The sequence below is a fragment of the Macrobrachium nipponense genome, chromosome 33 (genome assembly GCF_015104395.2).
Source record: "Macrobrachium nipponense isolate FS-2020 chromosome 33, ASM1510439v2, whole genome shotgun sequence".
NCBI lineage: Eukaryota > Metazoa > Arthropoda > Malacostraca > Decapoda > Palaemonidae > Macrobrachium > Macrobrachium nipponense.
Window position 1 is genome coordinate 30,618,471 of NC_087219.1, and position 26,944 is coordinate 30,645,414.

General features: G+C 37.1%; 1 protein-coding gene across 5 annotated transcripts in view; it reads right to left on the bottom strand.

Annotated features, from left to right (window-relative positions):
- Nucleotides 1-10,313: 10,313 nt before the first annotated feature.
- Nucleotides 10,314-26,944, bottom strand: part of LOC135203061 (tubulin alpha chain-like) — a 75,762-nt gene continuing 59,131 nt past the window's right edge. For 2 of the 5 annotated variants that reach the window (XM_064232662.1, XM_064232663.1), the window contains exons 8-10: nt 25,690-25,839; nt 24,384-24,573; nt 10,314-11,494 (exon numbers count right to left, since the gene is read on the bottom strand). In XM_064232662.1, the coding sequence (XP_064088732.1) occupies nt 11,385-11,494; nt 24,384-24,573; nt 25,690-25,839 (450 nt within the window). In that variant the 3' untranslated portion in view covers nt 10,314-11,384. Of the gene's footprint in view, nt 11,495-13,782; nt 14,806-22,758; nt 22,939-24,383; nt 24,574-25,689; nt 25,840-26,944 lie in introns of all 5 variants that reach the window. The other 3 variants (XM_064232665.1, XM_064232664.1, XM_064232666.1) reach the window with 3 other exon arrangements.

Consider the following 26,944-nt stretch of genomic DNA (forward strand, 5'->3'; position numbering starts at 1 on the left):
GTGAGACAGGTGGGTCTTCTGCTGGTCCTCCCATTCCTCCTGGAATGGGACCCGTTTCTCCTTCCTCAGGGAAGAAGAAGACGGGGACCGAAGTGGTGCCGTCTTGACACTTGCGAGCGTCACAAAGAGTATGGTCACCTACGGTGACTGTGCAGCCAAGGCCCAGACTGCTGAGTACGCTCACGATGTCAGGACCCAGGCACGGAGCGGAAGGATAGTAAGAGTCGCTCAGGTGACTCTCGCCAGACCAGCAATCGCTCTCGCAGCAATCGCCCGGTATCCAGGGTTGACGTGACGTTCCCACCAGACCGTTCACATAGCGAGGCTGGGAAGAGGTCCCCCCTTCCCCCTGGTCACCGGGTCCAGCCTCGCCTGGATCTGGTTCAGTCTCGCCTGGACCTGGCCCATCCTCGCCTGGACTTGGTCCAGCCTCGCTTGGGCACGTCAAGAGGACAGTGCTCGCTCTCACCGCGTTAGTGGACACTACCGGTCAAATGACCGTCGCTCCCACCGGGACCGGACAGCTCGCACGACTGGTAGCAGCTCTCCTGATGCACGAGACCAACACTACCATCCTTGGTCCAGCGCTTCTCCATAAGGAGACCGCTGGTCCAGACCTGCAGCTCGATTGCCACCGTGGGTTGGTGATCGCCTGCAGTCCTCCCAGCCTACCGGTTCTGCTGGTAGGCAGGGTAGGAGCATCAGGTCTCCCTCACCTGTCCCTTCAACCTCCTCAGGCTACTCCAGGAGGAACGAGGCGAACAGGAGTGACCGTGATGAATGCACGTCTTACGGTCCGGCCACGAGCCTGGTTCGGTCTTGGGACCAACAGATCCTCGCTCAAGTGGTTGGAGGAGATCGTGGGGGCTGGTGAGGACGATGACGCTTCCTAGACTCTTGGTGTGACCATCACCACTGTTCACATGACGGTCCCGTTGGACCACGCACACAGAGACCAGGGTGGGCTCCCCCTTCGGTCCTCTTGAGAGGTTTAGACCTCAACAAGGACTGGGACGCGTTAGAGGACAGTATCGGCTCTCTCCTGTCAGGTCCTCGCTCAGCCCCACCCAGGCGACTGTCACGGTGGCAGCAGACGTTTACCCTTCAGTACGAGTTTCGTAACCCTCCTCAGGAAAACGTTTTCTCGAGACGATAACATTTTCCTAGACTCGGAACAGCCATCACCGCACGGTGATGGCTGCCCATAACTCACTTCTCCGACTCCTAGTTCCACTGGAAAGGCGAGTGAGCATCCAATCTTCCTCCCGCATTCCCTCTCTTCCAGTGGCTGCGACGGGCAGAGGAGGGATCATGCAGAGTGTTCTCCGTAGGATTCCTCGTTGGGGACTGCGTTCCTGGAGGGACATTTTGGTCCTACTGGACGTAAGTCCCCGTCGTTGAGGAAGGATCTTGCCCAATCCTCGATTTCTACGGGAATCGGGAGGACCACCACCCGATGATCGTCTGATGAAATTCCGGGGGGTTTCGCCGAGCGCTTAAAATTCTTTGGAGTTTCTAGCACTCTCCGAGTGTTTTGGTCTTCTATGATCTGCAAACACTTGGGCGAAAACACGGTCCAGAGTGGGCAAGACAAGAATCCCAGATAATTGTTACTATGATAATCGGAAATCTCGCTGAATGCTCGAATTCCTGGAATTTCTAGCGTTCGAAGGAAGTACTGCTGCTGGAGGAAGAATATCTCGGGAGGGGCTCAGCCTGGATGGACCTGATGGTCCGTCGCCTCAGTAGGCAGCCAACCCCGGGATAGAGAAGAATGAGTGCGAACATCCAGTTTGGCTTGAACTATTGTCTTCGGTATCCTGTCTTCACCATAGAAGTCTTCCTTCAGGAAAACTTCACCTTCACTCTCTTCATTAGAGAATGAAGGGGGTCGGCTTCCAGCCTTATTCTTGTTCCTCGAATGGAAGAGAATTTAGACTGGAGGTCTATGTACAGGAACCTACAAATAAACTACATATATTGCCCTCCCGACATGCTTCTGTTATCAGTTGAATTGTCCAAGGTGTAGGCACATACCGTAGTTAACTCTACGGGTTGTGAACGAGATGAATAGTATCTTCTTAACTGAACTATAACTCAGGACTGCCCTGCAAGCCTCCCAAGAGTTGCCAGTTTCGATTTTGAGATACTTGTGGTACTGTTACAACAACAACACCACAGCATTTGCTTTCCCTGAAATCTGTTTCGGTTAAAATGCAAATGCTTGAGCGTATTTTCTTGCGCTCGATGGTTCTAGCCGAACACATTCCTTATTGGAATGGATTACCTGGCAACTCAGGATGATGAGTAAGCGAGAGCTAACGGTGTACAGGCTGCCTGCCAGCCCTGCCTGCCACAACCCAGTACCAGCTGGCTCTCCGAGATAGTTCGGTCAGCTATTGTCTCTTGTCCTCTGCAATGATTGACTACCAAATCGAATCTCTGCCCGGCAATCACATCACAGACTTAGGTCTCTGGTTGGCTGGAATTCTTGCATATATGCATGACCATCTCTACTGCATCGCCTTTTGCCGTTGCGAGAATTTCCAGACTGAGGTATCTCACTAGACTCGTTATCATCTTTCTGCTTACCTCAAGGTAACAGAAATCTGTAGCCTAGTCTTCTGCTTCATCGCACTTGCCGCTGCGATGACGCAGAATGATTTCTTCAGACATCTGAGTTTGTCTTTTAAATACATCTAGTAATTTGTAGGTATGCAATCATTCTTTGTTCACCCCGAATTGTAGATGATAATGGAAGACCTCGCCTGTTCCCTGCCCTGCCAGCTCTACTTCCAAGTATAGGAATGTCCTCCCTGATCCAGTCCATGAGAAGCGGTTCTTCAGGCAGTACAATCCCTGTGTTTTCATTACTGAAAACCACTCCGCTTTCATTGCAACTCCAACTTCTCAACGAACAGCAATGAAGTAGCAGTTTAGCATTTTCAGTCCTTGGTCAAACAACAGGGATTAAAGCTGTCTTCACTGGTTGGTGTCATTGACGGGACTTTTTCTACGTTCAGAAGCTTGAGTTAACTTCTCTTGATTCAGCTGTGAAGACGTAGGTCTGCATTCACCTAAATCACCTTAGTCTTTCACTGGCACATTAGTATTGTTTCTCTTTAGTGAGATTCAACTACTATGAGAGCTTCTGTCTTGCCATCAGGGACATCGGTCTCTAGAAGGCAATTGACTTTCGTCTGATGGGCGCATGCCTTGAGAAAATTATCATCTTGTCTCCCAACATAGTGGCAACAAGATAGACGATTTGTATGGTTTCTCGGCATAACCCTTCGAAATGCGATTTTCACGTGGCTACGTCTCGGATGCATGACTGCTCGCCTCACACGATCGCGCCAAGCGCAGTCAGTCGGCAGCTGTTGAAGAGTGCGAGACCATCACAAGCTACGCTTTGGACTTTGTATCGGTTGATCCAGATCAGTCATTACTTTGTCCTATTGGCGTGTTACTGTACCCATAAGGATCAACACCCACCATAGAGACAGTGAGAGACTTCGCTGCAGTTGGATCTGAGACCGTGAGAGACTTTGCTGCAGTTGGATAGCCCAGTGGATGGGTACTGGTCATCATTCCGAAGAATACATCGGACAGGAAGATGGATAGGTCATTGCAACCATATCTATCTTTCCCTTTGGGCCTGCCCTTAGGTCCTTGGAACCTCATTTCCTTGGACCAGTGGTGGATGCTTGCAGGATGTGTTTGCTTACTCAGCTCCTTCAAGAGGACAAGTTGCATCTCGTCCATAGTGTGTAGCTGTAGAGGTAAGAAGGATGCGAGAGTGACTGGCTCCCTCCCCCTTCCACGCCTCGTCCTTCCACTCCTCTTCCTTCGGGTTGAGGATAGGACTCAAACTCACACTGGCTGGTCGGACGATTGATGTGGTAAGCTTATACATAAGCATCCTTTTTGTTTCTTATCAGAATCAGAGAAGCAATCCCGCTCCTTCCTCTAGCAAAGGGAAGAAGGAGACTGACAATAATGCATACCCTTCCCAGAACTTTGCATTAATGTCTCCGACGCCAAATATTCAACACAGCCCTTTTTCGGATGAGTCACGATTCCTCACTCATTTCGAAAAGGCCCAGAAGTCCGACTCTTGATCATGTAGCTCCTATACTCCGATCAAGTTGTCGGAGGCAGCAGGGCACCCCTCCTCGCTCTTACGACCAGGAGGAGTAGCCTAGGTGTGCAGAACTCCAGTCAGTTCTAGAGGCTCACTCAGTTTCCTCCCACCAATCAGTGAGTCTTCCTTATATAAAGGACCGAGGGTTTGTATATCGTATAAGAACAAATCACAATTTTTGGAAGTAAATTGTATTTTTCCTAACTATACAAACCTGAAGTCCTTTACATATATGCCCACCTCATGCCACCCTTCAATCTGAACCTGGGCCGAAAGGCAAAGTGGAGTGTTTACGCCGTGAATAATTCCTTATGTAAAGGACCTCGGGTTTGAATAGTTAGGAAAAATACAATTTATTTCCAAATATTGTGATATTAAGTCTAAGAGATGACACATAGATGCACATTAAGGGTTTAACAAATAGGAATAGATTATTGAGGAAGAATAGCAACATTTAGTGTAAGATAACTTTTATTATTCCTTTTTATTTTGTCAGTTAAACTGCTGCTGACCAATCCTGATAGCTACCTTTCAGGGCACTTCATAAATCATCCTTTTTCCCTATTTTCAATTATTCTGTTATTCTGTCTCTTCCAGGACACTGGAATAAAGGGGGTTTTGCTTGTCAGTCGCATAGAATAGGTCATCAGATGACATAAAAAAAAATCAGTCAATCGATTTCATCCAATTATGACAACTATCTTCAACCATAATTCTTATCGAGGGTTTCTGTCTACATTTTCTTTCCTTTCCCTCCTCGGTTAGGAAATGGAAGCACTTTGCTGCCCCTTCCATCGGCCTCTCCATTATAGTAGGTCGTACATTCAACTGTCCTTCAGAAAAGATGCAGAGTGTATTAATTCTAGCAGAAGTATAAGTCTTTTTCTTAATTTGATATGATGGAGAAATAAACAAATCAAAGTGGGAAGTTACACACCCACACACACACGCACACACGCACACACATAGATATATATATATATATATATATATATATATATATATATATATATATATATATTAATAGATCTATATAACTATTCATATCTGTGGTGCCACTTCATATGTAATTTATTTTCCTATTTTGAGCTAAAAACCTTTAAAAAAGAAGCACTTTCATGCACCTACGCTCATAGGCCAAGTTTTAAAAATATAATAGAAAATCAATAAACAAACTTTTCTGTTCTTACTTACTGAATAAAACCTTAGAATTCTGAACTATCCTCTTCCTCGTATACCACTAACTACTACTCAAACGGCAGGTAGGCTCTAGATAGTTGACCAAATGCTTTGCATATAGAAAGCGCTCTACAGAAGCGTATCTTTTTTTTTTTTAGATCCTTGTAGAAATGTCTTTAGAAGCTTCGACGACAATGAAAATATAATTTTTTTTCCTTTATTTCGATTGATGTGGTCTTCTTACCTCTTCCACAACTAGGCTTCATCATTCACTGGCTATCACGCTAATGCTTTCTTGTTATAATTTTTTTTTGGGGGGGTGGGGGGGAATCTGGAACTACCTGCTTATTACGTGCTGCTCTCAAGCTTTTTTGACTCTGATATGCATAAAAACCTATAGGCCTGTCGTGGCCATTAAGAAGATTTTTTAGATTGAAAATATTCTATCACCAGTCAAGATCCTTTTGTTTTTCTTCAGTTATTTATTGTTTAATTTTAAGTATCTTTAATAACTACCTCTTCTTGTCTCTAAATATTCATAACTTTCAAGTTTTCGGACTAATTAACTGAAAATGCTGGTGTTGTAAATTCAAATACGTTTCCCAATATCTTCAGGTAACTCTTTGGGTAAATGGTATGATATGTATACCTGGATACGACTTAAATTTTCATTTTATTTATTTATTTACTTGTTTATTTATTTAGTTATTTATTTATTTATTTGTTTATTTATTTATTTATTTATTTATGTGTTTTCCAATATCTTTAGGTAACTCTTTAGGTAAAAGTTATGATATATATTCCCGGATACGACTTAAACATTCATTTTATTTATTTATTTATTCATTTATTTATTTATTCATTTATTTGTATTTTACTCTCTAATCTTTCCAATGCTTTGCATGATAGCTTTCTATAACTGCTGCTTCAGACACTGGCGAATTGGACTGTGGGCTGTGCGACACTGGTTTGTCTTCCAGACATGTCTGTGAATATCTTGTAACAATTTCTGTTGTGCATTTATTTATTTTATTTCTTTTTACCATTAATTCAGTCATTTTTAATATTAATGTCATTTTTAGTGTTGCATTTTCTTTTTCGCTGGTTACTGGTTTGCCTTCAGTGACCATCTTTGTGCCGAATTCAGTGATATCTTTATTCTTCATTAACAATTATTCTTTATTTTAATCCGTTAATTTTCGTTACATGTTTAATTCATAAAGTTAACATATTCTCCAACTAATTACTTTCACTGATTATTTTATTTCATTGTTTTATATGGTTTTCATGCGTTTATTTCAGTCAATGATTCTCCTTCATCTCCTTTTTTTTTTGTAATCTTATCTTCGTTTCATTCAGTTTTTTATTATCTTATCACATTTTTATTCCCATTCAATAGACAATCATCGGGCCATTTTCCTTCGATGTATAATTATTCATTTTTCCTTCCGTCCCATTCAATAAACAATTATCCATCCATTTTCCTTTTAGATATAATTATTCATTTACCCTTCCGTCCCATGCAATAAAAAATTATCTATTAATTTTCCTTCTAAATATAATTATTCATTGGCCTTTCACATAATTATTCATTTTCTCTTCCATCCCATTCAATAAACAATTATATCTTCATTTCCCCTCAATTTATCATTATTCATTTACCCTTCCATCCCATTCAATGAACAATTATATATTCATTCTCCTTCAATGTATAATTATTCATTTCTTTCCCGCAGGTGAGTTTACTGAAGCCCGGGAGGATTTGGCAGCGCTGGAAATGGATTATCACGAGGTTCAAGAGACGCCCGGCACAGATACTGAGGATTATGGAGACGAGTACTAAAGATAATAACAGCCGTTCTCTCTCTCTCTCTCTCTCTCTCTCTCTCTCTCTCCTTCTTTATAGAGTGTCTTATGTGACACTTAATCGAATCTAATCATTTTGTTATTCTCGTCAGTTGAGAGTAAATTTCTCTCTCTCTCTCTCTCTCTCTCTCTCTCTCTCTCTCTCTCTCTCTCTCTCTTGTAGTCTGTGATACATTCCGAATTTGATTATGTCGTTTTTGTTGTCAGTTAGTAAATAATAAATCTCTCTCTCTCCCTCTCTCTCTCTCTCTCTCTCTCTCTCTCTCTCTCTCTCTCTCTCTCTCGTGTTGCATGCAATGAATTTTCGAATTTAATCATTTTGTTATTCTTATCGTTTCACAGTTGATATTCATTCTCTCTCTCTCTCTCTCTCTCTCTCTCTCTCTCTCTCTCTCTCTCTCTCTCTCTCCTGTCGTCTGTGATACATTCCGAATTTCATTACGTCGTTTATGTTGTCAGTTAACAGTAAATAATAAATATCTCTCTCTCTCTCTCTCTCTCTCTCTCTCTCTCTCTCTCTATATATATATATAATATATATATATATATATATATATATATATATATATATATATATATATACAAACTTCATCAGCAATACAACAGTCAATTCGATCCATAATATTACTTTCGTGATAAATATTTGTAACCCCGTGGGATTTCACCTTCAAACTATGTCAACATATTGTATTTTTCATAATTTATCAAGGCCTGCTCTCTGAGTGAGAGCTTCTCCTGGTATAAAGACCGCTTCATCTATTATAAAGTATCAAAAGCAACTGCTAATGAATCAAAATCTGTACGTATTTTAGTTTGATTTTTTCAATTTTCAATTTCGTGAAAGGCCTAGTGGTGCTACTGTATCTCTTGGTAGTGTATGTAAATTTTCGTGTTATTATTATTATTATTATTATTATTATTATTATTATTATTTCATCATCTGCATGTGTATTCGAAGCATACAAATAATGCAAGATGGTTTTTTTATGGAGTGTATCATTATCATTATTATTAATTTCATTATTGCCATTATCATACCATGAATTACTGTATAATTCACTATTATTGTTACTTTTAATTGCTGTATCATGTAATCATTGTCATGTAGGGTTAATATAGAAATATAAGTCTAGCAGATTTCCAAAATAGAATATCTAAAAAAAAAAAGTCATATTTCCTTTCACAACAGAATACTGAACTGCATGATGAGTGGATCGTACAGATGAACTTTATAAGTGAAATATATCTTTATATTTTATATAGAACCTGTAAATACATGTTGAAAATAATAATAGCTTAACTAGTCGTAGTAGAAGTTACTTGCGTCATATTTTATAGAGGTGTTCACGTATTATCTTTATGGAAAAGAGATATTATATTCTTGTTCAGAATGTTTTGTTGTGTTTTAACAAATCACTGGACATAATTTCACGTTCTATCTTTATTTGTGAATTGTCTTTTGCAAGGAATCTTACAGTGTTTGCTTACAGTAGTTTATCGCACTTTCTTTCGATTACTCTAACTGTTGAGATCTAATGACATGTAATTTGGACTTTACGTTCTTCTCTGTTAAAAATAATTTTAAGATATATTTGTACCCAAGTTGTAACTATTAGCTCATAAACGTTGTTGATTATTAGCCCTACATTTTGGAATTGCATTTATCTTTCTTAAAAGCAGAAAAATAATTTTTTTTTATTTATTCATCATTTCTTTCGTCAAAATTTTCAAATCTTTGTCAACGGCTGAATCATATTTACAATATCCTAACACCCAAAGCTGCCTATGAAGATAATTATAATCATATAGCTAAGACATCAACTTTAGGATATTTTTCAAGCTGTCAGCTGTTGTTCGTGGTAATTCTCCAAGACTAAAAAGTATTTCTTCATCTGATTTCATGTTATTTTAGCTTGAGTGGCACTGAGGTTGATTTGTACTCAAACAATAAAGAGAAATTTTTGCTTATAACTTTTGCTGCTCGCCTGTCTTGTTCTCTGGGTAATTAAGATTCAACTTATTTTCTAGGAAAGTTATTCAGCCTCTTGCCAGGAATTTCTGACTTCCAAAATTCTTATAAGACTTCTTTAAGCGTTATTTGTTTCTGATAACATATATCTTTTAGTTAACTGATGGTATATCCCCTCTAGAACAGTGGTTCTCAACCTTTTTTGGCCAATACACCCTCTCACCATATATCTAAATATCATTCGCCCACTTTTCCAAAATTATCTACCTCAAAAGGTACATTCCAAATAATATGCAACAAAATATTATTACAAACACAAACAAGCTAGTGGAGAGGAAGCCCAAGCATGACCTCTCAGCTGTGCGGACCGATGCACACTGCGTTTTGTGCGGTCCTAGGGCCAGTTCGAGCCTGCCAATTTGTGGTCACTATTTCCCCCTGAAACTCTGACATCACCCCCTCTCCCCAAACCCGCTCGCCATCCGAGAGGGGAATTGCTCCCTGCTTGAGAACCACTGAGAGGAATACATGGAGAATGCGCTTTCATGAGTCACTATAGAGACGACTTAAGATTTATTTCCTGTATGTCTGAAGGCATTGCTACGATTAAGTTATAGTCATAATGACTGTTTTGTGCTCTACGTTTTGCTCTGGTCTTGATACTACATACATAAGATTTTTTCGAGCTTAACAGTAGTATGAGATTTCTCTTTGTACTCAATCGTGAATAACAAGATCCACTCCTGGTGTCTGTGCTTCTGCTGAATGGGTGATTTTTAAGGAAAAATAGTATGGCGATTCACAAGGCAAGGCGACGACACTTTTGGCAGGTGGTAATCACTATAGAATCTTCACAGTGTACAAAGTTGTCGTGGCCTCTGTTAGTCTAGTGATAATCACTATAGAATCTGTAGTTGTTGTGGCCTCTGTTAGTCAACAAGATTTTTCGCCACTTGACACTCCTCGCCTTCCGAGTTGGTAATAGGTCGAGGTGCCATTTAGTGTTTTCCCTTAGCTACAAATTTAATGTACTTCGAAATAAAAACTATTAGGTAGATGAAACTAGCAATTAGCCCAGAACCAAAACGATTATCGTAGACGATCATTATCATTATGTCATTTCTAAACGACCACAGGGAAATTAAAAGACCCGGGAACAAAATGTTGAGTGTATTTCTGATCATGACAGATGACAAGAGACATTCACTGTTGGTTGATGTTGATTAAGGCAGCTTACAGCAGAGAGCAAATGAGGAAGAAGTTCTCAGAGTCGATGATCCAGATTCCAGAAAGCTGAAGGAGAACGAGGAAGTCTCGAGAAGAGAAGAGAAGATTTCTGTGTGACTAAAAACTACAACAAACACTGTTCTCCGTCTTACACCTAAGGACGTGAAATGTCTTGAAACAGGATATATATTTTATGTCTATCAAAAAAGGACGGATTCGTTGATCAGGAAGCGGGAAGAATGCCATTGTAATATTTCGTTTTTTTTTTTCTTTACATAGAACAAGGCTTCAGAATAAAATGGAACAATACCCCCCAAATAGTGACTCAAGAATGAATCCACCTAGATGCATTTAAGGGTTACTGGACGGATATTCACAGTACTAGAGAAAATATTATTATTGTATTCCATCCCCAAGAAAAAACGTATCCTAAAGAGCTTTTCTAAAGTATAATCTACATCTCAGATGCATAGCTTAACCCTGAAGGTAATCAGTTTATTTGATGTGTGAGCATAATCTCATTAATGAATGTTGAATGTTTAAACACAGCATTCGTTTATTTCTTGGTGAAATACCTATTTATCTTTTGTGAAAATTTGTTATAATATGAATTATAATTATCCAAGATCATTTTCATCAAACATGGCAGCCCATTTCTATAAAAAGAGATTTCTTCTTGGCAAATTATAGTTATCAAGGTTAATAACCTACTTTGCGATGACAGAGTTAATCTACACATCAACTGAAACTCTTCTTCCTATCAGATATCATTATTTTCTTAAACGTGAAAGCCAATGAGGGTCAACTTATCACAAAACATAATAATAAGAAGAAGAAGAACAGGCCTCTGAATGACCAATGTTTACGCGGCAACTCGAGGTGTTGCCAGAGTTCCGATGCCTCTTTTCGAACGGCTCGGCGCGAAAACGGGCTAAGAGACCTCGCCCAGCGAAAGAGGAAGGAGATACAAGTAGTCCTTGAAGATCTCGAAAGCTTCTCTTAGTAGTCGTAGTCTCCCTCGTCTTCCGTGTCAGTGCCTGGGTTCTGTTCCACCTCGTTGTAATCCATTTCAAGCGCTGCCAAATCTTCTCGTGCCTCCGCGAATTCTCCTGTGGGGGGAGAGACAGAGGTCGGAATTAGAAATTACTCTCTAATAGACCTGATTCCAAAAAAATTAGGATGAGATGAAATATATCAGCAGAGTTAAACTCTTAAGTCTCTAGTGATGTAAGATAGTATATATAAACTCGGAGACAGATGTCGGAATTAGAAATTACTGTCTAATAGACCTGATTCCAAAAAAAATTGGGATGAGATGAAATATATCAGCACAGTTAAATTCTTAAGTCTCCAGTGATGAAAGATAGTATATATCAACTCGGAGACAGATTTCAGAACTAGAAATTACTGTCTAATAGACCTGATTCCTAAAAAATTAGGATGTGATCAAATATCACCACAGTTAAACTCTGATTAGTCTCTAGCGATGAGACAAACGTCAAAGGTAGTCGTTTTTGATGGCACATTAGGGTAAGATTGTATATATCAACTTAGTTTAACTCTGACATTACATACATCAGGACAGCTAAACTCTGAATGGTCTCCAGTTATTAGAATTGCTTCGACAGAGATGGGAAACTTGTATTTGCTGACATTTGTCCTCAAGGGAAACGTATAGAGAAATATAAACTATTAGGATTTTGTAAATAAGTGGGGGGATATGCAATGTGGTGGATTTTATCCAGGGATAAAGATATTTGATATAAGATGGGACGATAACTGTGTATTTCACTGAGTCTGGTCCATATGCTATTATTGATCACTGGTGGCTGTGTCTTTGGCCAAATAGTAAACAAACTTCCTCTTGAAGTGGTTGGTATACTGTACTCTTCGAAGTGAATCTAAGAAAAAATGAAAGGCTATGCTATAAACACTCAACTTTATTCAAGGAAGTGACGAAAATGTCCAAATAAATTGAAAATAATTATCAATATCTTCAAAAATTTGAACCAACATCCTTGCAGGAACTTAGCTCTCTCTCGTACAACCTAGACTTTGAGTGTTCAGACATCAAAATGTTCAAATTAGTGGTGTCCCAGTATGATAACTGTAGCATAATAAATAAAAACAGAGCTAAACCAATATAATATTTAGTCGTGTTTACTCTGTATACCGTTTAGAAATTGTAGCCGGCATTTTAGCTTTCTTGATATCTAAATTTCAGTTCATTACAATAATCATTCTAAATATCTTATTGTATTTTACAAGTTACTATAGTAATTCACATCAACCGTGCATTTGATGTCTAGGTCAGTCCCTTACGACGCTCCTGACTGGCTGTTGATAAGCCAATCACAGTTCTGGAAACTAAAAATATCCCTTAGGAGAAGTGGAAACATAGATCCTGCCTGTGAGAACTCTCGAGAGAGACTGAGAGTTCCCAGCCCTGTGATTGGCTTATCAACAGCCAATCGTGAGAGTCGCAAGGGACTGGCCTAGGCATCAAATGCACGGTTGATGTGAATCTACTATAGTGTTAAGTACAAATATGAGAGTGCCACCCTACACTCCCCTGTGTCAATCGTAAAATAATATTCAGGAAAACATTCTGAATCCAGCAATTTAATGAAGTCGAAAAAAACTTAATAATATTCAACTTACCACGACCAAAAAAAACTAATACAGATTTGTGCCAGCAGACCAACATATCTATACTGATAATCGTGCTAAGGATAAACGACTGATGGGTAGACATAGCTTTTCAAATATACCGTATACTAATATTCAATAGATATGCTAGTGAATAAATTGTGAAGTGCTTGAGATAGTTTTCTACTGAAAGATAGACTTCATATAAATATGTATTTATATATGTAAATATATATATAATATATATATATGTGTGTGTGTGTGTGTGTGCGTGTGTGTGTGTGTGTGTGTATGTCTATATATATATATATATATATATATATATAGATATATATATATATATATATATATATATCTATATTATATATATATATATATATATATATATATTTATATTTATATTTATATATATAATATGCATATACAAGGCGTCCATAAAGTCCAAGTACCATTAGGTGCAATAAATAGTTGTAATGGTACTGGGACTTTATAAGTACACCCTGTATACATGCATATATGAGTGTAAGTATGTGTGTGTGTTTCATGTAATTCTGCTCATACCATATATATACATCAGCAAAAAAAACTGAATTTAACGAAGTGCTCTTATATCTGAGCAGACGCGGATAAAAGGGGAAAATTAATAAAAATCTAAATAAAAAAAAGATCTCTGAAACTGAAAAAATTACATTGACAGAACTTCTGTATCCAATTTTTAAAAAAATAAAAATAATAAAAAAGAACTCACGTCCACTTATTTTAGCAAAGAAGTGAGATAAAAACCAACTGGAACACCTTTTTGCAAGAATTTCTTTGACAGAAGTATGATAGAGAAGGATATCCACCTTTGGCTTCAAAACACTCAACGGCGGAGAAATACTTCAGAGTAATCGTGTCTCTCTTTTCCAGCGTCTTACGTCAACCCATGGCAACTTCTCATCAAAAATGCCAAACACCTCCATCCAAAGATGCCAGACACCACCATCCAAAACACCAGGACACGAGTTTCGACGGAATGAAATGAAATGCGGTTTTTAAGTCGTATAATTTTCTTTGGTGGTTCAATATGTCGACCAAAAAAAAAACCCGTCACCTTTCAAATATATATTTTCCTTATACATCTTCTGCTTTGGTGAACCTATCGTCAGAATTAACAGTTTTTTTTATCACTTTGACTTACGCCCTTCTTCCATTCCATTCTTCTTCGAATAGGATCTTCACGACAATATGGCATTGTGCTGTGAACAGCTTCTTTAAGTATGTGACTTGGTCAAGGTCTTGACGTGAAATATTAAGTTATTCTTATAAACACTTAGATTATGCACACACACACTATTCTCTCCTTTCACCCTTTTCTTATTTACAGTATTAATTCTTGGCTTGAATGCACACATACTTAACAAATATATTCGATTTTTATGTTTACTCATTTAAAACTCTGGTTGGCAACCTCGATTCTTTCACGTCTTAATCAAGACGTTTCATATTTTGATAAACTCTAGACATTATTAACAGTTGATTTTCCACTATAAAACTTTCAATTATTATTTTTCACAACCGAGACATCCATGATAAATAAATAGTTCTGTGATTCTCCACGTTCTTGAGACTGGTACTACAATCATCAGCCAACGTTAGTAAACAAACCACAGCTGCATTTCAACTCAATATTCATACTCGTCGTCGTCTGTGTTCTCTTCGTATGACTTTTCCACTTCCTCGTAGTCCAGTTCAAGAGCCTGCATGTCCTCTCTCGCCTCCGAGAACTCTCCTGTTGGGGGGAAACAATAAGAACTTTAGAAAAACAGTAGCATTAGTAGTTGGCGGGTCTACGCCTTTGTAACGGCTCACAGGCTTGAGCTCGAACAAACGGCGCCTGGTTTTTTGTATTGGCCACGCCTGATTGCCCCCACTTGCCAAGCCACGTTTCTTGAAAGCGGAGTTACCTGCAGTTAAATGGCATACTTGAAGGCTTCACTAATGTTAAGAGTTCTTTACGATGCGCATGCGCCAGGCCATTCATACGTCTGGCAAGTGAAAGCAAGCAGGGACCAATGACAAAAAATGTCTCTCTCTCCACTTTCTTTTTTTGAGTGGGTATCGGGTCTTGCTGTATCTCAGCAAAAACTCAAACGCACAAACTACACATTTCCCTTCGATATCAAATTGTCAACATGAATGAAATGTTATAGACGAACATAAACGAAACAAACAAACTTCTCAATCTTCATGTCCTTAAAAGAGTTCTCTAAAAATGTCATTCTCTTTACTACACTCGATGTTAGCTCCCTTGACGATGGGGATATTCTGTCGAATAATATCAATTAACAATAGGGTTCTTACCTTGAATTGAATTCTGTAAACAAATCGTTATCTTGATGGCTCTTTCCCAAAGAACTTTTAAGAATTATTTAATGGCTCTGGGAAGTTAAGTACGCGAGGAAAGTTCACTTATAGAAGATAGATAGAAGAAACTTTATTCACTAGACACTTGTTCTCCAGAGGAATAACCTTCCTGTTATCCTTTTTCTTAAACGAGTTTTCTAGAGGTTATATTTGCCTCCTGAGGAAATTCTGTTGAAGTTAATTCATTAAACAGATATTGACCTAAATGCAATCCCTCTGAAGTGCCACATGATTCCAAATTCGAGGTATTTTTGGAATTATCTTGTGTCCCTGATACTCCCATCATATGCGGAGACTTGAGTTAAAAAAAAAAAAAAGGCATCATATTCTGAATGTAGTTTCAAAAACTAAATATAACCCCTGATAGCTTTATCCAAGAATAAAGAATACCAGGCGTTATATAGGAAGTCCGTGAGAAGTATAAGTTTTGAAAGAATGAGTTTATTTAATAGAAGAGGTGTCATTCTGAATGCAGTTCTGCAGAAAATGCCTCCCATCCCCCCACCCCAACCCCCACCCCACACCTCCTCCTCCTCCTCCTCCTCCCATTACTTTTGTCCAAGAATAAGGTAGTATATTAGGAGCTATGGGAAATGCTTTATATATTCATTATGCAGGGAGACTTAATTCATTCAGGGCATGTCATTTTGAATGAAGTTTCTGTAGGAAAATACTCCTTACGCTTTCCATTTAAAGAATGGGCATTTTGGGTATCCTTCTTTTCATCTGGATACCCCCTACGACGACGGTTATCAGGATGCTGGTTAGATTGTTCTGATCCATTATAAATACAATCTTAAAACCACAGCTCGTAACCACAACAATACGACATTGCAGATACACTATGCTCGATTTGAATTCTAGGTCTACAAAGTTTGAATGACGCTGTTTGCAAGCGTGAGAAATCTTATACGTGGACAAAAACATAAAAGCAGATAATTTAGAAAGATGAAACAGTGCAAATAAAGACTGATTGTATTTATATCATTACATTCTTTACTGTCAAAATCAAAGCGAAATAAAACATGCAGGTTACTTATGATTATACAGTAGTTTTAATCTCTCTCTTAATCGCTCTCTCTCTCTATCTCTCTCCTCTCTCTCTCTCCTCTCTCTCTCTCTCTCTATTATATATATATATATTATATATATATATATATTTATATATATATCATATACATATATATATATATATATATGTATATATGTACGTATATATTATATATTTATATATACATACATATCTATAATATATATATTTATATATACAATATATATAAACTTTACAGAAGGGCTCAGAATAAATATTAACCTTCAAGTCTCAAGTCTTGATATCTTCCAATTTAACAACAGCTATTCAAGTTATATAGAGTAAAGCACCACTGAAAATGGAAGTCATTTCCAAGAATTTCAATACTGAAATTGGAATGAGAAATGGTACACTAAGTAGCTACCGCACACTGCTGCACAAAGCCGAGCTGGGCTGCCAAAAAATAAATAAGACACTTCTGGACTTCTAAAACATCAGCTGTCTATCTATATATAGCATTTTACTATCGAAAGCATAATAATCTTGAAAGCAACTCTTTTTTTTTCGTTTATACATCAAAGAAGCGCCGTTTCAAGGGGCACTTACCTTAAAGGCGTTTATTGGGATAAATGTGTTGTCATTTGTATAAGTTATGTAATGCTTTATAAATGTACGAAAACAAATAAATTCTCACGAAGTATTCTTAGAGATTTATATATCAAAGAAGCGCCGTTTCAAGGGGCACTTACCTTAAGTATTGGGATTTGGATAAAAGTGTTGTCATTTGTATAAGTTATGTAATGAAATATAGATGTACGAAAACAAGTAACTCTCACGAAGAAATTGTAAATATCTGTTTACAAGTTGACACTGATGTAGAGTAACAGACGTTTGGATATAGTAAATAAAACGCGAACTCCATCTGCAATCAGACGCCATATTACCACTCCTTTTTATCTTATAAAATCTATAACATGGTATCTCGCTGCACTAACAGCTTTAGAAACTTTGTGATACTTATTGATATGATATATATGTGCGTTATTTTTTATATAATAACCAGGTCACCTTCCATGAAGGACAATGTTTGTGTGGTACATCTTATTCAATCTTATTACAGTAATCGTGATATGTAATGTAACCGTCAATATTATTCGAATGAAACTTCATGCAATGCAAATAAAACCTTAATACATTCACTATTAATAACAGCCCACTTATGGAATGAATCAACTTACAGTAGTTAGTTAAAAAAAACAGATGTATTATACAAGAGCACATGGACGTTCATTACAGCATAATTCAATTGACCAGTCAACAATAAACATGCAGGGTATGTGATCAAGGAGGTGCGTTCAAGAGCCTCTCGTTTGGAGTAACGGTTTTCTGCCATGTGGCTGTTCTCTTGAACGCATACTGGTGATAGCTACGTTTAGTGTCTCCTTAAGGTTATTTGAAAACTGCACATGCAAACGAATTGAGCCATAGTGAACGCACCTCCTGGCCTTAAGATCAAATAATATCATAACTCATGTATTTGGTAATCACTTTTATCTATGAATGATACATGATACATAATACATGGTACAGTGGTATACGTGCAAATCCATAAAAGATGGCGCGTAATAATATCGTCAGTGAATTTTATCTTCAGTTTTGGCCACTGGATTTAAGATCTATTAAAGGCCTATGTTAATTATCCCAGCTTTCTTTATCTCACTATGTCGAAATATTACGCTAAATACCAGAAAATTATTTCTATGCTCTATATCTCAATAGATAATAACTTTTAGTGCATATACAATGTTCTCAAAATAAGACAAATAAAGACAACGGTTTACTCACAGGAAAATGAATCTCTTGATTATACATAACATACCAAGAAAGATTCATAAACGAATTGGGCTTAGAATATATCTTGAAAATTCATTATACATAACATACCAGGAACGATTTGTAAGTTCGTAAACGAATTTAGCTTAGAATACATCATGAAAATTCATTATGCATAACATACCAGGAAAGGCTGTAAGCTCGTAAACGAATTTGGCTTAGAATATATGTTGCAAACAGGAAATCATTCCTTACGCGAATTAATTACCTGGTAATGAGGAAGAAGGCATCACGAAAATTTAGTATAAACACGTCAAATCATTCCTGATAAGGAAACATTAGCATTGGTAAAGGAAAGCTACTTTTCTTCACAAAAAGCTATCCAGTTTTAGACAACGGAACTTCACTCTCGACAGCTGATGTCATTATTTTCAGACTGATATATATATAACAACATATAAACCAGGACCAACGCTTCTCCATAACTCCAGCCTTCGTAGACTGAAGGAAGAAGAAGATAAAAACCTTCTGTTATTATTGCGCGAATCTTTGCAAAATCTTCCTAAGATAAAATACATGTGCAAAATTCCAAAAAGAGTCACACAGTGCAATATACAAGTCTTAACAAACTAAAGAGTTTTTTTTAATTAAAGATTTATATCGTAATCTTGTACATTGTATAATGAATGCACATCAAAGAAAACGAACCAAGAGGTTTTTTTTTTACAGTCTTGCAGATAATTGGCAGTCAGTTTTTGTGGTGCCTCCAATTGGGTAATGTGAGTGTGTTTCCAATGATCAGTCAGTGGGTATGTGTGTGTTGCAGTATCCTTATTCTCTGGTAATGCCAGTATTGGTATTGCCTCAAAATACCGTTACCACTACTACTAGTACTGCTACTTACACAACAACAACAACAACAACATTAATAATAATAATAATAATAATAATAATAATAATAATAATAATAATAATAATAATAATAATAATAATAATAATAATAATAATAATAATAATAATAATAATAATAATAATAATAATAATAATAATAGTAATAATAATAATAAAATCTGTACCACAGACTAAGACTGCCGTGGCTTATTTTTTTCTTTTTCAGGCTTTCAGATTATCTGAAAATTAATTTTCCATCTCTTCAATTTTTTTTTCGTGAATGGATAAATATATTTCTTAATTTTTGCTGAAAACTAAAATAATAAACAAGCAAATATGAATGAACTGAAAGGCAGAACCTTCATTTCCAATCATTTGATTCTACGGCTCAGGATTACAAAATGACGAGGTTCGAGCCTTGAAATAGGGTGGTATGATACTCATTTACTTTATACATATAAAAGAAGTCATATACACGTTGTTCTTGAAAGAGATCTTTGGCAACACTGAGCAAAGGAAATGGGTGTAGACTTGTAACTAATTAAATCAAATACGAATAATGAATTCATAAAAGGTCTTTAGTCAATTTTCAAAAAGTAAAACACATTACGATTACTGTTCACCAATTTGAAAAACAGAGTATTAATACTACCTTACTTGCAAGATTATTATGAGGAAATTCCTACCACACAACATATAAGAAAAGACAGCAAAATTCAAATTAAACGCCAATTTATGGACTAGTTTTAGGAGTCTCTTACTAAGCCAAAAAATAGAGGATTTGCGTATCATTGAAAATAAAAATAAAAACTAATTTAATAGTCTGACAGATTACACGTATGAGACTACTATCCAGATTTAACACCAACTGATGGACCAAGTCTAGGTGTACTAGTTAGATTTAACAGCAACTGATGGACCAATTCTAGGTGCACTAGTCAGATTTAACAGCAACTGATGGACCAGTTCTAGGTGCCTCGTGCTAGGCAGAACATAGGGAATTTACTTTCTCTAAAAAATAAAAGAAATACTAACTTAATAATCTGACAAACCACACACATATGAGACTACCAAATCCAGTCACAGTGCCACACTCACGTTAACCAACAAGGGCGTTCACATACACTTAGTTCTTACCAAATAAAGATCTATCCTTAAGGTGGAGTATCTCTCCTTCTTCTCTCTGTAAATACAGAACTTTCCCCGGACAGGACTTCGAGACGTAGTGACTCTTGTTGCCGCTGTAGGACGGGTTCCTTCGAAGGATACTGGAACTTGTGCGTTCTTGTCTCGTCACTGATTTGATTGGGAGCACTAATAGTCACTTATGATGCATCAGAAGTCCTTAGAGTTTTTTTTTCGCGAGTCACAAGTTACAAAACGGATTATCTGTGGTTACCCTACAAACGAAATCGTCTTTTGAAGTATTTTCAAGGAAGTAAAATTATTCATTGTAACATTCACATATGATCAGTTGATTATAGATATGTTTTTTATGCCGGACTTTTTTCAACAGGCGTTAATATAATATCATTATAAAACAATTTTTCCATCTCTCCGTGACATCAACATGACCCATCTTCATTTTAGTAATATGTGACATATACTCTTACTCATCACTAGAACACTTCACAAAATCACTCAATCATATAAAAATAACATCTCAAAAATACAGGTCTTTGATCATGATTTCTACATATATTTTACATTTTTCTCTTCACGGCATTTTTGGTAAGTTTGGCGTTCCTCGTTAGAAGAGTGGGTTACGTGCTCGCCTACCGATTTGATAGCCCGAGTTCGCTCCCAGCTCTGCCAACGAGGAATCAGAGGAATTTGTTCCTGGGGATTAGAATTTCATGTCTCGATATATTGTGGTTCGGTTTCCACAATAAGCTGTAGGTCACGATGTTATGTAACCAGCTGGGTTCCTAGCCACGTAAAAATATCTGATCCTTCGGGCCAGCCCTAGGAGATCTGTTAATCAGCCCAGTGGTCTGGTTAATCTAAGGTATACTTAACTCTTTTTGTACGTTTGTGATCTGGTTAAACTAAGATATACTTAACTTTCATTTTTTTGTACGTTTGGCACAACAGAGACATACGAGTAAGTTCAAGATATAAATGTATCCTTTTCCTCACTTGTTGAAGTCTACAGAACTTCTATCAGAGGACTACTCGAACACACAGAAAAATACCGTAGAATATTATAAAGGCACAAGCAACCTGATGGTTCTGTATACAAAATAAGATTGTTGGCATATATGAATATTTAATCTAAAAATAATTCTATGCTAGATATGAATCAAAACTCGGTGCTAAGAAAAGATTGGTCTGCCTGAGTATCAAGAATGTTGTAGGAAATAAGGAGAGAATTATGATAAAGAAAAAGTACTTGTCGCGACCAGTTTAAAAGTATCATTTAAGCTCAGTATTGAAAAGGCACGATACAAATCATATACAAAAAGTTACTACAGACATTACCAAATACCATCGTATTTAAAGAAATGTCAAGATTCCTCTAACAAAATAAACTTGGGCTGCTCTCTCGCAAAAACTCATGAGTCATCCCTACTTCTCTTTCCACGTATAGAAAACGGAAGGTATGACAGCTTAGGCCATATACACGAAGCAAGTTTCAATAAGACCTTCCCATGTGGGCACGCCTGTCGGGGTATGATGCCTTGCACCAGACTGCTGCACATTGCCCCTAGTTTTACAGAAGCATCAGGAACGTTCAAATGTGGGTATGTGAAACGACCAGTTAAGTAAATGAAACTACTTAATGGGTAAAAGCTCGTTTGGCAAGGTATTAAAGCTAGGACAATACTTTGATGAGAAGCCTACTGGATAGATGGACAAAATACTATGCATTTGGACCAAACTTGTGAGGTAGCTCAGATCATACGACTCGTCTAACTTCCTTCGTAAAGAAATTAGCTACTGTCGCACCGTCGACTTCTAAAGACGAAGGGGATTAAGAAGTGGACTAATTTTAAGTGTTCCAAGACCTAATTCTATGTGAGGTGTCTGATTTTCAAATGTGCCTACGGGTCCTTACAAAGGCTACTACAGTAGATTCACATCAACCGTGCATTTGACGTCTAGGCCAGTCCCTTACAACGCTCCTGATTGGCTGTTGATAAGCCAATCACAGGGATAAAACTCTCAGTCTCTCTCGAGAGTTCACATAGGCAGGATATGTATGTTCCACCTCTCCTGAAAGCCGTACCCCTTAGGAGAGGTGGAGCATACATCCTACCTATGTGAAGTCTCTCGAGAGACTGAGAGATTCCAGACCTGTGATTAGCTTATCAACAGCCAATCAGGAGCGTCGTAAGGGACCGGCCTAGACATCGGATGCACGGTTGATGTGAATCTCCTATACCTTTTACGTTCCGTCAATCAGGTGTCAATTCTACTGCAATGGAAGAAATACATCACTTCGGTGGAGTGTCAATGAACTAATTACCAGCCTCGATCTACTCGAGGAAGTTGTAACTGACAGAGAACTCGATCGTAGATGCATCTATCTAAGAAGTGAGGAACCCACTGTGATTCATTTACGTTTTCCCAGATCGCGTTATCGTTTCGGAGTGTTATGGGGATGGGAGCGGGTTGCAGATGGCGGGTTATTATTTTAGTCGAAGTAGGCAGCGCCATCCTCAGCATCTGCTCGGGAGGCCTCGACCTCCTTATAGTCCAGTTCGAGGGCAGCCGTGTCTTCGCGAGCTTCAGCGAATTCGCCTGAGGATTTTCCCCCAAGGAAGGATGAGTGCGCATAGGGGTTGGGTGCGAAGGATGGCAATGGGATTCGGTTGGAGAGAGACAGACACGGAGACAGAGACAGAGACAGAGAGACCGAGAGAGAGAGAGAGAGAGGGAGGTCGTTGAACGAATGACCAGAAGTAGGAAATGTGAATAAACAAGACAGAAAACAGCAGCGAAATGAAAAAAGTGTTAGCAAGGGAGAGAGAGAGAGAGAGAGGTCGAAGAACGAATAACCAGAAGTAAGAAATATGAATAAACCAGACAGAAAAGAGGTGAAATATGAAAATAAAGTGTGGCCAAAGATTTTGGACAAGAGGGGTTTATGAGGAATGTACGGGATGAGGGGAAATAAAAAAAATATAAAAAACGCATATAAACAAGAGTACAAAACAAATCTGAAGCATCACATAAAAAGGGAACTCGATAGAACACAAAAATGCATAGGAAATAAATAATATAGGAACATCGCAAGCAGTTGACACACCGATGGACACAAGAAATTTTGATAAGGATTATAACTAACAACTTTCTGAATATTGTACGTTTCTATTTACTAACTGATCTTCTATCGCCTGAATAGACCTGAAGGCAAAACATTAAAATCAATTTTGAATGAAAGGAAAACATCCGTTCTCTGAGATCCATAAAAGTATTCAGAATAACAAGCTCTTGTGTACGAAATGCAGTTCTACATTTTCTCACAAACAAATAGATATTTTATAATGAGCATGATAGTAATATATTGAATTTCACATGACGTTTCAACTCTGAACAACGATCCAGTGTTTCTGCAAGAGCTTCTGAACAGACACGTTCCTGTACCCGCTCTAAAGAGACGATTCTATAAGCCAAATCCCTTGAAGAGCTTTGAATATTAATAGAAGAGTCATTTCATTAACCTAAATTCGTACACTTTTCCTTCGCACGGAAAATATGGAGCACTTAGGAGTATGTTCAGTAGCTGTTGAATAGATTTATCATAACTGTGTTTAACTTTGTTCTTATGTTTATTCTTGACCTTCATTTTACCAAAATGCTAAATAGGTGAGACAAAACTAGGGATATAACTAATTTATAATGATGGTAGGTACGTTTTAAGCTCATTATGCTAACTACCTCCAACAATATCTACTTTTGCTTACTCTTACTTAGATAGCTCTCTCAGTCAGCTAAATTCAGCTAAATCTTATTGTCTCATCTCGCAAGCTAATACTCTACAAAGCTAGCCATTTTTTCTTCTTGCTTATTGTCACGTATAAGCATACTAACCACGATCGACAATTTTCTATTCTACCTACTACCTACTTTCACTTAAGTAGTTTATTTTCATTCAGCTGAACTTGTCTTTTTATCCATTTCCTATTCTTTCATCTTATCCATAAGTAAAATCCTTTGATCCAACTACAGCAATGTTTACCCACCTTCCTCCATCCCCTCTCCGACGTACCAGTGGACGAAAGCCCTCTTCGAGTACATGAGATCGAACTTGTGGTCCAACCGTTCCCATGCTACTCTGATGGCTGTTGTGTTGGACAGGGCGCACACTGCCCTGTCCACTTTGGCAAGATCGGCTCCTGGGACCACTGTGGGGGGCTGGTAGTTGATACCAACCTATTGTTGTTGTTTTTTTTTTTTTTTTTTTTTTTTTTTTTGAGGGTATGGGGAAGAGATAGTTTTTGTTAAAACCTGGTGATTGGTAGACATTAAAGAAATTATGTGAATGTTATAGGGTTGTTTTTTTTTATTAAATTATAGAAAACACATTGAACCGATTGTTTTTGAACTGAATTTCTGAAAGAAAGATAAAAACCAGAAACTTCAGTAATGAAGGGGTGAGAGATTCAATAATAATGATAAAGACATTCAAAAATTTATGTGAATGTTTTACGTTTTTTTTATTAAATTACAGTAAAAACATTGAACCGTGAATGATTTTGTACTGAATTACAGAAACAAAAATAAAAACCAGAAACTTCAGTAATGAAGGGGAGTGAGATTGAATAATAATAATAATAATAATAATAATAATAATAATAATAATAATAATAATAATAATAATAATAAAATAATAATAATAATATCTTCACATTCTTAGTGACTCATGCTATTACGAGATTGTTAAGAATAATAATATTTGCGAGGAATAGGAACCTTAGAAACTCAAGAAATGTATGTATGTAGAACCTGTGAATTCCACCGATGAAAGTAACATTTGAATGAATACCGATCTCAACATGAGTTAGTAAAGAAAGTATTCTAATGAAAGTCAGTCACATAATTCATCAAAGGAAGCTATAATGGATAGATGGATTTGAATCAAATAAAGCAAGAACTTCGTCAACTCAAGACATGAGGGCGAATGGGAAACACTAAACACAAGGCAATAACTAATTCATATATCATCACCAACTAGCGTCACAAAACTATAGTAGAGTCACCTCACCCGTGCATTTTATGTCTAGGCCCGTCCCTTACGACACTCCTGATTGGCTGTTGATAAGCCAACCGCAGGGCTGGAAACTTTCAGTCTCTCGAGAGAAAGTTCACATAGTCAGGATGTATGCCTCACTTCTCCTGAAAGGTTTCCAGCCCTGTGATTGGCTTATCAACAGCCAATCAGGAGCGTCGTGAGGGACTGGCCTAGACGTCAAATGCACGGGTGATGTGCATCTACTATAGACTAGTAGAGATCTAACTTGGAACCCAGCAAACATGGTGGGACCTCACCTTGAACCCTGTGGGACACCAGTCGACGAACGCGATGCTCTTCTTGGTCCGGGCCTCAGCGATGGCTGCGTTGACGTCCTTGGGAACTACGTCACCTCGGAATAGCAGACAGCAGGCCATGTACTTTCCTTGGGAGGGGTCGCACTTCACCTACGGAACGCCACAGGAAAAGCGTGTTCAGTGAGGTAGCTTTTCAGAAAGTGGTGTTGATTTTCATTTGTATTTTTCAAGTATCAGAATATTGAGGACATGTTAGCAGACGACCAATTATGGAAATATTGTAGATAAGTCGATAGAAGGTTTTTTTATGAACGGAAAACGACATAGATACACAGAACTTATTTTTTACTCTCTCTTTTTGAGTAAAAAAATAAGAAATAATTACAAATCCAAGAATACACAAAAAAAAAATTTTCTCCCTTTTTGAGTTAAAAAAATAAATAAATGATTACAAATCCAAGGAAACAAAAAACAAACAAATAAACAAACATATACATAGAAATATAGGAAAATAAAAAATTATGAACAGAAAACGGCTTAAATACACAGAATTTGTTTTTTTTCCTTTTTGAGTAGGAAAAAAATAAATAATAACAAAATTCAAATAAACAAAAATAACCAAACAAATATGTCAATAAAGATACATGAAAATAACGATGAAAACAAAGAAAAAATTTTAATATGTAAAGATAAATAAAAAATAAGAAATAAGGAATAATTACAAATCCTCATAAATAAAAACAAACGCGCAAATATATAAATAAAGATACATGACAATAACGATCAAAATAAAGAAAAATTTAATAATAAAGATAAAAAAAATAGAAAATAAGGAATAATTACAAATCATAATAAACAAAAACAAACAAATAAATATATAAAAAAAGATGCATGACAATAACGATAAAAATAAAGAAAAGATAGAAATAAGTAAAGATAAATTAAAAAATAAAAGATAAGGAATAATTTCAAATCCTAATTAACAAAAACAAACAATTATATATATATAAAGGTACATGAAAATAACGATGAAAATAAAGAAAAAATAGAAATAAATAAAGATAAATAAAAAATAAGGGATAATTACAAATCATAATAAACAAAAACAAACAACCAAATATATAAATAAAGATACATGAAAATAACTATAAAAATTTTAAGAAATGAAAAAAAAAAATAAGGAATAATTACAAATCCTAATAAACAAAAACAAACAAACAAATATATGAATAAAGATGCATGACAATAACATAAA